Source organism: Bacillus rossius, chromosome 6 (assembly GCF_032445375.1).
Source record: "Bacillus rossius redtenbacheri isolate Brsri chromosome 6, Brsri_v3, whole genome shotgun sequence".
NCBI classification, from domain to species: Eukaryota; Metazoa; Arthropoda; class Insecta; order Phasmatodea; family Bacillidae; genus Bacillus; species Bacillus rossius.
In genome coordinates this window covers 16,345,869-16,362,606 of record NC_086334.1, presented here as the reverse complement: position 1 = coordinate 16,362,606, position 16,738 = coordinate 16,345,869, and the positions used below count along the sequence as shown (strand labels likewise).

At 36.4% G+C, this 16,738-nt stretch overlaps 1 protein-coding gene across 5 annotated transcripts; it reads left to right on the top strand.

The window, feature by feature from the left end:
* Positions 1–203: 203 nt before the first annotated feature.
* Positions 204–16,738, top strand: LOC134532719 (uncharacterized aarF domain-containing protein kinase 2-like). 5 transcript variants are annotated; one of them, XM_063369497.1, is made up of 10 exons: positions 204–293; positions 2,619–2,854; positions 6,596–6,692; positions 6,787–6,870; positions 8,303–8,366; positions 8,817–8,934; positions 10,063–10,278; positions 11,309–11,548; positions 13,596–13,721; positions 15,877–16,738. In XM_063369497.1, exons 4-10 carry the CDS (start codon positions 6,843–6,845, stop codon positions 16,057–16,059), a joined length of 975 nt encoding a protein of 324 aa, XP_063225567.1. In that variant the 5' UTR covers positions 204–293; positions 2,619–2,854; positions 6,596–6,692; positions 6,787–6,842; the 3' UTR covers positions 16,060–16,738. The 5 variants fall into 5 exon arrangements, with proteins under 5 accessions (XP_063225567.1, XP_063225570.1, XP_063225569.1 ...); XM_063369500.1 differs by having other exon boundaries at positions 11,366–11,548; positions 15,877–16,732; XM_063369499.1 differs by lacking the exon at positions 204–293 and adding an exon at positions 1,003–1,116.

The window sequence follows — 16,738 nt, the reverse complement described above, 5'->3', positions numbered from 1 at the left end:
TCTGCAGTCGCGACGCGAAGTGTCCCGCGAAGAACCGCGTCTCGTAATTAAAAGTAAATCTTGAATCAAAAGTGGAGGGGAGGGACTGGGAGTCCGGACCGAAAGGTCCCGAAGTTCCCCGAGTGGGCATCATAAAAACACTCTGACTGATGTCTCGAAGTTGGTAGCACTGGCCGACTTTAGCGCTACCTGTTGAGGGGTGTCTGAGATAAAAAAGAATCGACTCGCCCAAGGCGTCTGCTTTACCAAGGGTTAAAGGGACAGTCAGGTGATACACTCTGGCGGCCTACAGGGTAAGTTGGCTGGGCGGTTAGCGAGTTTGCCGCTAGGTGTCGCGGGGTGGTCCATCTTGGCACGCACATTTTTTATGCAAGGCGTCCTTGAAGACGGTCGCTGTCTGCTGGGGTTTCTGACCTGTCATTGGCCTTAGGCGAATTCTTAGAACTGAATGGGAAGAGGGGTGGACTAAGGGGGGGGGGGGAGATAACGCAACGACGCTGGGAACAAGCAGCAACTTTCTTATCACAAATATTCACGGATCGCTCAGTTTTGGAACAAGTAGATTTAAAAAAATTACTTCTGTCGAATTTTAATTTTCGTAAATGACTTAAGATATTTTCCAGGTTCATTACACTTGTTTTACTATGTTCGGTGTTTTAAGGCATATTTTCACATAAAAACGTGTAAATATCAGTTTAAATTATTACTTTAATATCACTTAACTCACAGGTTCAATTATAATTTTCAATTAACAGTGTTAACATAAATAAAGTTCCATTTACCAACAGTTCCTTATTAATCAGTAATATTTATAAAGTGAATGTGTCACTTTTTGAAGGCACTTAATGTTTATCAAAACTTTTTAACTTAGCTCTGCTTAGATAGTTGTTAGTTGTTCCGTCCGCTTTCTACCTCTATATTCATTCTATTGGTAAACTCAAACTTCTCTCCTTTCGAAAATCTCCCCCTAACACGTCTTATTTATTAAATGGTAGCATTGGGTTGTTTGTTTACTTTGATTTTGACAGTAAATACTAATACGTTTACAAAATAAATTATAACAAATTTACAAAATTCATACGTTATGTTTTCTTTTAAATGCTTGACGTGGTAACTGTATGTACTGGAAATACTACATATATTGAAAATTACATAGACACAAGAAATGATAAATTTTCCGGCTCATGTATATCGTTTTTCCATAGCTTTTCATTTTTCAAAAAGAAAATTTCCCAGGTTTAGTACTGTCGTTATAAACAAATTCAGGCCAAGTTTGGTATCTGAACTGTCGTATTGTAAAATCAGTGCAAACACTAGCAACAGTACATTGCCTTGTTAAAATATCAAATCGCTCGCCCGGCTATGAACCTGTATCTCAGCAGTTACTATTACCTGCAAGTAACGAGTTTAAAAACGTGGCGCTCACTGTTCCTGAAATAATTTGTACTTTTATTCAAATAATCGTTCGTATATTTTATCTCTCTCTTGTGTTCTTGCCTATTAGCATTTTGTATCCACTGATTTATGTGTCGACTAATACCAGGCAATTTTGGTACGAGACATTGCTATTTGGTGAGTTATAGGCCAATTAATGAACGAACTGACGTGCTTTCAATTAAATGTTAGTATCAAGTGTGGTCTACAATAGAGTTCGTAGTTCGTAACAGTTTTGGAAATTCCAGTGATATCCTAAGTTCTTTAAAAAAAAAAAATCAGTCTTTATTACTTGGTCCAATTTATTACCTGGTTCAAAATGTTTTCTAAGATCAATCATAGATCAGCAAAGACTAGGTACTATAAAAAAAAGTCATTTTGACAGGAAAACTATACTTTTCCCAGGTATTTGTAAACACACGCAAACATGAACCAACCACAATAATCAAGGCAATAAAAAGTCACATCTAGTTTTGATTCTCATGTACTTATTGGCTCAGAAAGGCAGTCTTTGTCCTAAGACTTGGACTTTTTCCAAGTTTTGGCACTAGAATTCTGAACTCTCTGAAACACACTATCTCTGACTCACATTACGACCTTATGATACAGATTTGTATTCATTGTGAAACACACAAAGTATTACCATGTCCCTGATGTACAATTCCTATTAAAGTCCATTTAGAAACAAAAAAAAAAAATTATTACACATTTAACTGCCTTTTCAAAACTGTTGTGTCTGTTGAATAAGATTAAATTTTTTTTATACCTTTAACTTATAGTGTTTACATTGTACGAACATACATATGTTGGTGTGTAAGGTAATAACTAGGATCTTCATGATTTAGGGGAATTTTGAGATTTTTTAAATGCTTTGGTTCACCCTGATAGTCTTGTTAATAAAATTTATAGGAAACCTCAGAAGTAATGTGATATGCACAGATAACGTTTGCAGTTATGGTCACAGTAACGTTTCCCGTCTAGTTTTTTCTCTCTGAAATGTAGGGTTTAAAAAAGCTGTACATTAAATAATAGGTAGGGAAGGGGGGGGGGGGGGGGGGCACAAAATAATTTGTCTTAGGTCCTTGGTTTCCCGCTGTGGTCCTGGTGATAACGACATATTGACTGGCATGTATGTGCGCCAACAGGATTGTTGTCGGAGTAATGGTTTGTGGGTCTGCTGGCAGGGTTCAACTTGAGTGGTCCCATCTTCCTGAAGCTGGGTCAGTGGGCCTCCACCCGGCGCGACCTGTTCCCTGACGAGCTGTGTAGCCACCTGTCGCGCCTGCAGCGCTGCACCAGGCCCCATTCGGCGCTGCACACCGTCAGGCTGTTCAGGCGGGCCTACGGACCCCACTGGGATAACATTTTTGTCAAGTTTTCCAACGACGGGGATCCCATTGGATCAGGATGCTGCGCTCAGGTGTTTTTTTCCTGACATATTACCAGCGCACAGTGAATCCCTACTAATATTATAAATGTGAAAGTGTGTTTGTCTGTTTGTCCTTCTTTCACGCAGCAACGAAGCAAACGGATCTAGGTACATGAAATTTTGCATACAAATAGTGTATAGGCTGGAGAGTGACATAATTATGTAATTCTATCCCTAAAGGATTGAAAAAGGGGTCAATTCAGTTTTATAATAGAAAATCATAGGAGATGGGGCATGGACACACAAACAGTGAGTTTGTGTCATTCCTCTATATCCGCCACACGGTCACATAGTAAGTAAGGTCTGGCAACTTCCTATCCTTTCTCCTTGGCGAAACCCATCCGCTTAGTGAAGCTCGCGGCTGCTAGCGAAGGCTCTAATAACAGTTTAGTTTAGAACTTCGTCAATAGATGGTATTTCCTTGAATTTGTAACGTGCTATTGTTTGGTGCGTCCGTCACGTCTGGCCTAGGGGTTTCCTGCCTTCCCACAAAACGAAGCTGAAAATTGGCATCCCGGTTTTGGCTGATGCATAGCTTTTATGCACCGATATTGTGCAATCACTGGGACTTCAAAATCAAAATTTCCTGTTTTTGAAGTGTATGTCCTACAGACTTGAAACTTGGTAGTGATGTTCCTTATATTATCATATTTAGCCGGGTACTTTAGCTATAGCCCGTCCCACTCTTAGATTGCAGTACACGGCTTATGGCGCGCGCTGTTGCCAAATCTCTAACAAATTACGAATTTCAGATGTGTGTCTTTGTAATTTGGATCGAACAAGAAGCATTTTAAGAAATCATATCGTAATTTATAATATTTTATACTATTACACATATAAATTTGTAATAATGCCACTTTTATGTAAATTTCAAATAAAAACTACCTATTGTAGACTAAAATTTCTTATAGTTTTCTTTTATGTTCTAAAAATCCCATAGATATATAAATATGTAATATATATATAATCACATTTTCATGGGCCCGATAAATGCCGTATTTTTGGACAAGTCATGTCCAAAATGATAAATAAAATACGGTAATGGAAATTCTCTGTCGAGTAGTTATGGGAAAAATCTGAACAATTGGGTCGAAATGGGGAAGATTTTTTGAAAAACAGAAAAATCGCAACAACTCCCATAATATGAATAATATCACATCCGTTTTAACGTATGATAACTCGGAGTACCTAATGCCAAAAAATGTTTTCTAAATAAATTTTTGATACGACCAGCCATAACTGCATGGGTTCGAAAAATATTTTCTCCGGACAAAAAAAAAGTAACTGCCTTAGTAGACACCTTATCAAATCTGTTTAAATTGTTTGTAAATATCATAATTATTTTCCAAAACTTTGTCAAAAACAATGTTTGATAAGATGCTTGGTGTTGAGAAGGATAGAAAAATAATTCAAAATTTTGTACCATCATCGCTATTAAATTCCTTCGTATTTATTTGATACATTTTACATATTATGTTCAAGATTCTATTAAAGAAAAAAATATGGGTTTAAGAATATAAAAATCCCTTTTTGTTCTAATGTAAAGAAATATAATCATCAAAATCTTCCTACACCTTTAGGCTGTGCCGATAAGGAATTTTTTTAAACTTTAACTTACAACAAGAATCTGTTCACACACATTTCATTCATAGGAATTTATACGATAAATGTAACGTTAACTTGATTAAGAAATTAATAACATCACATATGTACCTTTTAATCACTATCGCTACCGCTGACCAATGTTGATACCCCTTCCATAAGAGTAGCACAAAGCTGACCAGAAGAATGGTAAGCTTCCTTAATTGCATTGCACACACTCATATTTTTTGAAAAATACTCAAATACATTCAACACAATCTTGCGCTCCCTCCCGCGTAGCCTACCGATATAATTTCTTTTCGGTGTTCTAACTTCCATATTTTATATGTACGTAATAAAAATAAATGTATAAAATAAAATCATGTATGTTAATATATAATTGGTTTGTCAACTGTAACGAGTCACCGGACACAACGCGTTGCTTCGTCGCGAGACGCGATACTAACTGGCAGGCTGGTTTTCAGAAATGCGTGTCTAAGGAAATACATGGTTGACTAAGGAAGCCATGTATTTGAAATTGCTTGCAGGACAGAACCCCACTTATCTAAACACACGTCCCTGTTTCCTCTTACGACAGCAGCTTGTGAGAGAAACCTCTATTGCAGCACGCTCTTGTACTGATAAGACACATCTTTAACAGCTATTTCAATGGAAACTGTAGAAGCAATTGAAATGGAGCTGCTTTTAAAAACTAATTCAATTCATTGTGAACATTTTTCACGCTTTCGTCCCCCATCTATCTTTAATAGAAAAAAGTTTTCCGCTGGTCAACTTTTTGATGTGTCAGTTTGTGAGAAAATGCATTTCAATATACATATTAAAAAAATTATTGAAGTGAAACCTGTATAGTTTTTGTCTTAACATTTGTTCGGTGGCGTCTTAAGGCATTAATTTATTAATAAAAAAAATCTGAATGAAATACACATGTAGGTTTTTTTTATGTGAAACATCTCGGAATACTTCAAAACAGTTCGCAGTGAATAAGTTTTTTTTTTTTTTCTGACACTTAAAATATTGTTAAGTATTCAAAATAAGAATTGACTGATGCATATTTCGATGCTATACAATATGAAAAAAAGCTTGGTCCAAAAATTACAATTTTAATTTCGTTTGATATTTGGCAACAATGCACGAAGAAACAAGGACAATGCTAAAGGCAATTGGTGTGTGTTAGAAAGAGAGAGAATGCGCCCATTTACTTCCACACTGCAATCTAAGAGTGGGATGCTCTATAGTAAGTTAATTTTTTTTAACTTTTGAAAAGTTGGTGTTTTGTTAAGTTTACCAGCATGTTTTCTTATTAGAATAAATGGTAGCCACTGCCAGACATATTTTTTGTTAGTCTTGGCTATCAGTTTGAAGCAACATTGTGGTGTTGAAGTTAACATATATTTCTCTTTATCTTGCGGCAAGGCTCTACACATCATCATGACGCCTAACTATTCCTTGTTGGCGACTAACTTCTGCCAAAATACAGTGCTTTTCAAATCAGCCAATTTTGTTATAAAATCTTGTTGAACAGAAAAGACTGCGTCCAAGAAGCCAGGACAGTATTTAAATTGCTATAAGTTAAATCTAATTACTAATATTATTTCAAGTTGCTACATATGTACCATTTAGCACTTATTGTTTAAATAAAATCTAATAGTAGAAATCTGACTTAAGTATTTTTTTTTATCACTGGCTCCTAGATTTTGCGAGTGGCTCATGAACTTTCAGAGATTATTTAGAGGCCTGCCTTGTAATGAGTTTCTTCAAAGTAGGGATTAAGCAAATTTTATACAGGCTTTATGACTACAGATGCAAAATGTAATTTTGAATAAGCCTAAATATCATTATTTTACCATTGCTGTTGTTACCAAGAAGGCGAGGGGAGAATATGGGGGTTTTACCAAATATTTGCCAGAAATGCAAACTTTCTTTGCCCATATTTTTGATTTCATTCATGACAAGTTTCTGACATCACATTAAATGAGCTTTAACATATCACCTGAGGCGTAGTCTAATAAAGCTGTGGAAAATTAATTGATTTCTTAAGAGTAATTATAACTGACTGTACTTGCATTTTTAGATTGTATGCTATTCGAATGTTTATTGAATGTGATTCCTTGTTTTCATTATTATTTGTAGGTATATAAGGCATGGATTAACCCTGAAACAGTGGACAGTCTAACAGCTGATCAGCACGTGCATCAAGAATCAAAAGTTTTGGGATTTCTGAGTGATGGTAGGTGGTTATTTTCCACCCCCTGTAAAAATCTCGTGCAAATGAGGTTTCCTTGGCCTAACTCATTGAAGCCACGTGTCTTTGTGTCTGGCAGTTTTGGAAGCAGTGGGACTAGCTGGTTTTCTCGACAGCTACTTCAAGCCAGCCAACATGCTGAGCTCAAGCTCATCTTGTGAAGGTGAGCCTACAACTGTGGGATTTCAAGTTTTGTAAATTAAAAATTTCATGAAGCTGGTATTTTGAGAGGTAATAATGTAGTGTTTGGTAGTTGCAAGGCATAATAAAAGGGGCTGAAAATGCAAATTGTGACACATGACACACGCTGACTGAAATACATCTAACACCAGTTTCATAATCGCAGTGAGGGTCGCAGTCGTTACATGCTCACTGGGTCATGCCCAGATTGTTTGTATAAATGGGAAATGTTGCGAATCTGATATTGATCAGGTGTGTTTTCTGAGGGTACTCCTGTTTCCACCCGCCCACTTTGTTACATATATTCAAAAATTTCAGGTCATGACATGGGTCTCCAGATATGTTTATCAGAATGTTATATATTGTGCCAAAAACGTATTTTTATCCACCCTTGGCTAGCACAAAGATTTGCTCATCTTCCAATGATTTTTTCAGCCCCCTTTTTTTTTTATAACTGTTAAGATGATGCATGTGAAATATTCATATCAGAACCACAGTAATTTACTGTGCATTCATTTTAACACCTTCTTTACATCCCTGGCTTTAGAACTTTCCTGCGTTCTACACAATGATCCCATGATCCCAATTAAGGTTCATGCAGTATAAATTTCCTTACATCTAGGCTACATGTTCCTACTGCATTCAGAAAAGTATAAAAATTGATAGTCTATTTTGTTATATGTTTATTAGAAATGTGAAGTTAAGTTTTGTGATGATAAACATGTTTATTACAAACTTGGATGTCTAAAATACCAGGGAAACCAATTTCAGGACTCTTCAGAAATTTTTAAAAATTTTCTTTCAAATGTTTTTTTTTTATCACATGGTCATCTTTACATGCTGTACAATAAGCAAAATCAAACGTTGTACAAAATGGATCTATTATTCTGAAGGATGTGCCGATATTTATGTTAGAATGCTAACACCTTTTCAGAGATTATTTCCATATGATTTAAGTGAAGTCTCCAGCTATTATATTAAAGATTCTGTCTCATATGCCATGTTGATTTTTTTTTGTCATCACTTTTATTCAAGGATCATTTCTAAAATTTTAACTTATTTGTTTAATGCATTTGTTGTTTTGCCACTGATTTTCTTAACAGGTATTCACTTAGTGAAATATCATGGGTGTAAAAAGCAGCAAAAGTGATGATAATTACACTATGTGAAATCAAACCTGGCATGGGAGATAGAGCCATAATGTGCGACTGTAAAATGGAGTGTGATGTCAAAAAACAAAATGCAAGTTAACAAAAGGCAGCTAAAAAATTGAAGTGTCGTAATTCCCAGCATTGTAACTATTTATTTTGGGACATTTTCCTTACTTTTGTGATCAGTCCTTCAGTTTTGTTACTTTTTCATGACTTTCATAACCTGTAAAACCCTGCAAATGAATTTTTTTTTTTGTGTTGTAGGTGATGATGGCCTTATTCCTGTTGCTGTTAAGGTTCTGCACCCTGCAATAGAAAGAACTCTTAGGTGGGCACGTGGTTTCTTTGATTTACTGTACAAAATGTGTGGCTCCGCTAAGTACAACTGTAGTGAAACCTGTTTAGTTCACGTAGACCTAAGCCTTGTTTAAAAGTTTACTTTGAAACTTTTTTTTAAGAATTTCCCATATAATTTTTTAATGCTTATTAAGTTTTAAAAAAATTTTACCTTAACCTAAAAAAAACAATTTAATTGAAATCTCTTAATATATAAGTTTTTTTCTGGTTAAAAATATTAAACACTCTTTAATGTGTGATGCAGAATTTTTCCCAGTAATAACTGTGCATTCATTTTAGCCTAAAAATAGTGCTATATACTCATGATTGCGCTATCGTTTCCTTCACACTGTGAGCCCATTCTTTTTTTGTCCTCTTGATTAATATCTCGGACTTTCTTGTTTCATGATGTCGAGAGGTGTGAGTCTTGTCCTGTCCGTAGGCAAGACTTGAGCATCATGAAGGGGGTTGCGAGAATGGTAACCTGGATGTTTCCCAGTCTGCATTGGCTGAGTTTGTCGGACTGCGTTGATGACTTTGCCCAGACGATGAAGGCTCAGGTACGAAGTGCAGTTTAAATGCTAGGCAATAGTTTTGTGTAAAACGTTTTTGAAGTTTTTCATTCAAGAATTTTGAAATTGATTAACTTTTGGTCCTTTATTTTTTGTAACATGTCTTCACACCAACAAAAAAAAATTTCCTGTGATCTGGAGTGTATGCAGAATTTCAAATGGGTGATTGAGGGAGGGATAGAATAGAACCTCTGTGCCTGCTGTTTACGTACTTTCAAATTCTCTCCTTATGTTGGTATGAAAAATAGAGTTTTTTTAGGAATTAAGTGGGCAGGTGGGTTGATATTTATATGTGTACACCCAATATTTATAACCCTTTTGTGTACACCCCTGCCTGTGAATACATTCACAATACAACATGCACATACTTAAATGAACAATAAGTAAGATATCATGCTAATGTGGTGACATTCTCTAAGTGGTTTAGAATCCATTGTAACATTATTGGTACTACTATTTGAAGCCTTTCTGTATGTAACTGGGTGATATAGAACTCAATGTGTACTCTTTTAAATTTTACTGTTTTCTTAAATGTTACTGTTAATGTACCTAATCTCATCATAGGAATATACTAAAATGTATCCAGGAAAAGTACCTTTTGCATGCTTAAAACTTTTTAATGTTCATGCATAATCAGTAATCAAACATTTGAATGGCAAGGATTACATTTTTTATCTCAGCCGAAACTATCCAAGAATTGTTTTGAGTCTGCCACCAGCTGCAGTGCACTGGGAAAGTTTTTTAGCGCTGCTGGGATCATTTTTGACAAGAAAGAAATTGTTTGTATCTTAAACATGTAAAAATGATTTTTTTTCATAATAATAATAATAATAATAATAATAATAATAATAATAATAATAATAAATTATTCAAATGTTTCTTAAAAAGTTTAATTTTTTTATTTTCTTATGTTATTTTATTCCTGACTCTCCAGATTTAAGGCAGTCTTGTAAGAAACTGAATCAAGATTCAGATTTAAGAAGGAAACTTGACCCACCATAATTTACATTTATGTTTTTAGTTTCGTGATGTAAATTTACTCTGTCGAAAGATAAAGTTTTTCATTGTGCATATTCCTTTGTAGTGTTATGTGGTTTGAATATCAGTTTCTTGCAGGTGGATTTTCACGTGGAAGCGGGGAACTTGGAGAGGTTTACCCACAACTTTGAGTCGAACGACGCGGTCGTGTTCCCCCGACCTCTCTGGGCGCTGACGAGACCGTACCTGCTGGTGGAAACATTCGAGGAGGGGCGGCCCATGCAGGACTACGTCTCAGGCAGGCGGCGGGACCCTCGGCTGGCAGAGTTGGGCATCAACACCATCTTCAAGATGGTGCGTTACCTTAAAAACTGGACAGTCACAATGAGCTCTTGCAGTGTACTTTAGTAATTTGGATAAATATAATTTTTGGCGTCTTGAAATGCTTGCTAAACAGGCTATTTATTTATAATATGTATAAGTGTTAACCCCAGCTAAAAGATTTAGCCGAAGATAATAATTCTTGACCATAATTACTAAGACACTAATTAAAGCAATCTACTTAGATTTCTGCCTTGGTGTCACCTTGGAAAACTAAATAACAAAACCTTATATTCTTTGCCATTGTGGTGTTTTTTTTTATCCCTTCAGATATACATGTGTAGTTCTATAATATTTTAGTTTGCCAACCATTCTGCATGGCACAGAAAAAATACATAAAGCATTTCATATTGCTTATGGAGTTGAATTTATTTGATTCATAGATAGCAATCCACAAAGAAAACACAGGCATTTCCACTCTAAATCCCATTGTTGTGAATTGTGAGAGAATTTTACAGACATGTGGCTAGTGTGTCTGTAAAGACAAGGAAAACAGAAGCTAGGAGCACCATGAAGTTGAAAGAAGATGGTTGGCTTGGTTTAACCATATTAAAACATTGCATGAACCCATCAGTGGTTTTAATATGAAATTTGTTTATTTAGCTTGATCAGTCCATTTGCATAAATTCAAACACTGACAGTTGCTGAATTCATATTTACTTCTTATAAAATTTTAATGATTTAATGCTTATAATGATTTTTTTTCTTCTTTTGATCCCTTGAAAGTTGTTATTACAGGGTTCTACTGTACTTATATACTTGCACACTTACGTACTTACTCGTATACGCGGATACATTCTTATATGTACTTTCTTATACCTCTGTCTGTGAAGTTTCACTTCCAATGCTCATGGCAGCTGTGCACTTGTGATATTTTTTTTTTTTTAAATTTTGGTCTTAATTTCCTAGTGCTGTAAATTTAACATTATTTTATTTTGAAACTCAGATATTGACCACTGTTTGCCATAACTTGTGTGATGCAGCGTTGTTGGGCCCCGTCCAGGTGTTCGAAGACAACTTCGTGCACGGGGACCTCCACCCGGGCAACATGCTGGTGCAGGAGCGGGCGCGGAGCGGGGCCGTCCAGAAGCGGGGCTGGCTGTCGGGACTGCGAGTGAGGCCGCGGCTGCCCCAGGCGCCCGAGCGCCGCCTGGTCGTGCTGGACTGTGGCATCGTGACCAGGCTCGACGCCCGCGGGGAAAAGGCGCTCAAGGCCGTTTTCTCGGCAGTCGCCAACAACGACGTAGGTTGCCAACTCCCATCTCATGGAGACCACCTTGTTGTACATACGTAGAGACCCGTAAAATTCGCAGGTTCATTTCGTGTTATGCTAAAATTCAAATAATTATACCTTAGTTTTGCTTCTGTCATTGGTTCACTGTTAAACTGGAGGACTGAGGGCCAATTAGAGACCCTCACTCATAGAAGTGTCGAATCACAGGCCACCCAGTCGAGACGACTCACAAGTCAGCAGCCAATGAACAGTTGGCATTTGCCCGAGTGTGTAGAGGATATTGGAGTCTATCCTGGAGGTCATTGAACCCGCGAATTTTACGAGTCTCTATACATACGACAAAAATATATGGAGCTAAAAGGTTTTCGACCGGGAATCTTCCATCGCCACCTCACATAACGTCATTCATAGGCTTGTGCGAATGCTAATTTTATGATGCAAAGTGGATAACACAAACAGAATGTTTAAAATATAAATTTTTTTTAAAATTGCAAATGATGTTCTCCACGAAGATGTAGTACACTTATTTCATAATCATAACATACAAGATTTAAGTTTTAAATAAAAGTAATAATTTAACCTTTTTAATAAATTTTTAAGTGATTAACAATTAGGCCCTATTTATAACATCGTTCGACAAAAATTCTAAAATAACCAGGTATAAAATTAATGTTAAGCATTCATTAAAGCAATTAGAGTGCCATCTTTTGATTTGTTTAAGTAACCAACTTTATTGAAGAAAAACATGTGCAACACAAAAAAAAAAATTAATATTTTTATAAGCAAATCTTAGGCTTCCAATTCAAATTCAAGGCTTCACATCAGAAGCAAAGCTTTGCATCAGAACTGAAGTTTCAAATAAATAAGAAATTTCTGGGCAAAGTCAGATCAAATATTAAAAAGAGCTTTGATTGATTCGCATAGTCTGAGCTTCACATAGGCCTAGTCGTTCATAGATTCTAGGTGGCTATAATCATTGAGGTAACTCATGTGGCAGAGCAGAGGTTAAGTGTTCGATCCTTACCCCCAGCATGATTGTATCCAAGTGGTTTGTAGTCCACAATGATCTTGAAAGTCATGACACATGTATATAGACCTTTATAAATAGCCGTGCAACATGAAACTTAACCTTAAATGTTTTATGTTGCTTTTCCTCTGGCTGGCCGATAATGATGGGTTTGTCTAATGAGCGTAATAGCTGGCCCCACTAATCTGTCAGTCTTCTGTCCTCTCATCTCTGTGCGGGCCATGTTTCAGGGAGGAATGTGCAAAGACTTTTTTTTTTTAATTTGAATCGAAGACGAATATCTAAGTCTTCAACAAAGCAAAGTCGAAGATCAATTCAATATTTTTCTACATTGAGAAAAATCCAAAGAAATAAAAGAAAACAATTGCAAAACTAAAAATTACTTACGTAATAGCAAGACTGACTTATGAAATACATTGAAAATGTGAACACATTATGATTTGGTGTTGTATATAACTAAGCATGTTTATAAATGTCGTGAAAACAGATCTTGTGCAAATTTTGTAGTAATGGAACATTGCTTATTTTTTTGTTAAATACACATATAAGAAAATAACTCCCAATAGACAATTAATGTACAAATTAAATGAATCAAACAATTTAACCTGTATGGGAACTTAGTAAATTCTTACTCATCTATAGAAATATCATGCAAATGAGCTTAATTTTTATTAGTAAGTTGACCAAATTTGTTGTAGTGTAAAGATTTATTTTATTATTACTACTGCTCTATTCCTCTAAGAGGCATATGTTTGGAAGAGAGAGAGATAAGGGAGAAATAGTATTGTCTATGATTGGGAGAAACAATTGTCTCTACATTATCATCTTTTAATTTTGCTGGGTCCCAAAAACTGAAATTTTTTTTTCTGTAGGTGAGAAAAAGGTAAGCTCAAGAGTATATAGCAAAGTTACAGGAGGTCTCAGAACTCTTTTAAGTACAAGCCGTGTACAGTTTATAGGCCAACGACTATCTGAATGACATTTCCCCTTGGTCGTCGTCGTCGCAGTTTCACGTGTGCTGTGTCGCAGGGTGACCGCGTGGCGGAGTTGTTCCTGGAGCACTCCAATCACCAGTGCGACGATCCCGCCGGCTTCAAGCAAGAGATGAGGGAGTTAGTCACTGCTGCTCTGTCGAAAAATGTCACCTTACAGTCGGTATGTACCACCAGATTACTGTTACAGTAGAACCCTGTCAGGGGCGCAACAACTAAATTTCCAGGGGGGGGGGGGGGCAATATACCTTTTCATAATGAATCATCGATCCCCCTATTGAAATGGAGTGTCCGGGGGTCCTCCCCTGGGAAAATTTGTATTTCGAGGTGGAAAATGGTGCTATTTAAGCAGTTTTACTATCTAAAAATTGATTACACAGCACTTTCTTTGCCCCCTGTTTGCCCCCACTTCAAGGTTTCAGAGGGGGGGCAAAATACCCTTGCCCCCCCCCCCTCCCTGTTGTTGCACCCCTGAACCCTGTTATAACGTTTTTTTCAAGCATGAAATCTTTATAAGCAGGAAATATCAATTTAGCTCCGGTCATTGTTTGAACTTCTTAATCAAAGATTAATTAAGCTATGCAAACTAATTTAATGTTAAAACCACTGATGGGTACACTCGGTGCTCGAATTTGCTTAACCAAACCAACAATTTTTCAACTTCGTCATGCTTTCAGCTTCTATTTTATTTGTCTTTAAACACACACTGCCACATCCCTTTTAAATCGTATTTTCAATTCGGGATGACGTTTAGAGTGGGAATGTCTATTACCAATTCCATTGCCACTTAAAAATGTGTAATTTCTGGGTATTCTTGCCTACAAATTAAATAAATTAAACTCTTAATCAGCAATAGAAAACTTTTTTTTTTTGTGATTGTGGAGTAGTAGGTAAACTAAAATATTGTATGACTACATATGTACATCGGAAAACATTAGAATGGCAAGGAAAAGAAGGTTTTTTTCTTTTTTTTTTCCCCCAGGACAAGGATGTCAATAGACGTGGAACTGCCAACATTATGTACCTTCAATATATCGAGTACACAGCATTAGCCAGCACTAACATGTAGCACTAGTGTTCTGTCACACTTACATTTTGTTTCTCCATACAATCCTATTTGAACAATCTAAAGCTATGGTATAGCAGCAGTGATTGTAAACAAAAAACTACTTAAAGTGTAAAGTAAATGTGTTAATTTTTTTTTTTTTTTTTTTGCATTTATTGAATTTTAAAAAGCAAACATTATAAGCAGGAAATGCACCATTTAGGAAACATTATATGCAGGAAATAAATACATTGTTCATATGGTGAAAATGTCGGGACTTAAAAATTATTACGTTATAAGCAGTATATCTAAAATTATAATGTTGTGAAGAAGGCTGCAGTAACCACAAATTAAACTGGAACTTCAGTTCAAACTTCTGAAATTCCACGTTTAAGATAGGCTTTCCCAAATTAACTTTGGTTATAAAACACTATGTCATAAGAACCACATTTTTCAAGACAGAGTTTAAAAAAATTTAAATAGTTCTTCATTTATATACTAGACTATTTTCTACCCAGAATATGTTAATTATTGTAGGACTTAGTGTTATATCCCAGTAGAAAGAACATTAAACGATGGTCAAGTTTATATTTAAATGTGCATTTTTCCCAAAAGTCAACCATAAAAGTAAAACACTTTGCTTAGTGTACGTATGCACTGATATAATTTTAAGTTCAACTGAGTTGTTAACTGTTTACTGTTTTTTTTTCCCTCCCCCTTTATTGACAGTTGTGATTCACAAAATCATAAGAAGCTACATACATATGATTGTCAGAAAGAAGTGATACCATCCGGGTATTTGTTCTCTCAGTGAGAAACAGTGGTTTCTTTTTAAGTGACCAGTTTTCATAGCAAAAAAACTATTTTCAGTATCCTCCACCAGATGGCAAATTTGTCATTGCCACAGGTGTAGTCACTTGTGTGGATGCCTCAGTCTTGTGGTACTGACAAATTGTCACAAATATAAGTGTTACTTGACAGCAAATCTTACTCTAATGTTCATAAACGAAGAGAAACTTACCTCATTGTCCAATTGTTTTTATTATTTTTAACGTTACACTTTCCATAAGACACTAAGACGTAGAACTAGTTGTATTGATTGCTACCAAATTGAGACTTCGTAAAACTGGCTGTGTTTGCATTGAATTGTGGGTATAATTGGATAGGGACATTTTTCAATGTTTGGTTTATACGAGGAGGACTGCGGCTGTCCTCGATTCCCTGTGCCCGGAGCGCTGATGAGGGGTTAGAGGGAGCTGTGCTTGTTTCCCAGGTGCAGGTGGCGGGACTGCTGAGCTCGCTGTTCCAGACGATAACCAAGCACAAGGTGAAGCTGGACGGGAGCTTCTCGTCGATCATCCTCGCCATGATGGTGCTGGAGGGGCTGGGCCGCTCGCTCGACCCCACCATCGACGTGGTCGACAAGGCGAAGCCCTTCCTCCTGTCTGCCATGTGATTGTCCGCTCGGCCGGCTCCACGTGCCGTTACTCGCGAAGAGTCGGAAGGAAAAAAAACTACGATTCTCACTACAAAGAAAACGAGGTTAGAAGTACTAGCTGATGGCGTTGGCGATTTCACTCGCGAAAACTTTCGCACCCGAGTTCTCGACTACGGTTGGTAACGGAAAACCTTTGAAGTATCAACCTCCCATAGACATCTCAGGTGCGTAACAGATTTCCTGACTAGGAGAACGACAGAATTTGTAAGTTCGCGAGTTAATAAATAGTTAAATTGTACACTTAACCATAAACCAAAATATGACATGAACTGGTTCTGAACTTCTGTGCGTGAGATTGACAGGGTTTTGCTCACAGGACTGCTTCTACTCTCGAGCAGAGTCTTAGCGCCTGTGACATGTTGCCAACGCCCACATTCATCATCAAGTTGGTACTTCAGAATCATCAGCTTGTGAATAACTGCAACTTATGAAAGAAAACTTTTTACAGGTCATCCTCACACTAGATATATATTTTTTTAATTAAGTTGTGGAAATGTGTGACAATGTTGCTATTTTTTATACGTAATTAATTTATAAATGTACACTTTGGTGGTTGAATATTAAAAGATATATTATATGTATATTTCTATGTTTTTACATGCCAAATAAAACTATTTTTGTCTAGTTAAAATTCTAA

Bases quoted from the DNA above. Each gene is read 5' to 3' on its own strand.
- LOC134532719 (XM_063369495.1), top strand. From the start codon at position 1,525: ATGTGTCGACTAATACCAGGCAATTTTGGTACGAGACATTGCTATTTG. The intron at 6,693-6,786 runs GTAGGTGGTTAT...TGTGTCTGGCAG, and splicing joins TTTGGGATTTCTGAGTGATG to TTTTGGAAGCAGTGGGACTA. The intron at 13,722-15,876 runs GTATGTACCACC...CTTGTTTCCCAG, and splicing joins AAAATGTCACCTTACAGTCG to GTGCAGGTGGCGGGACTGCT.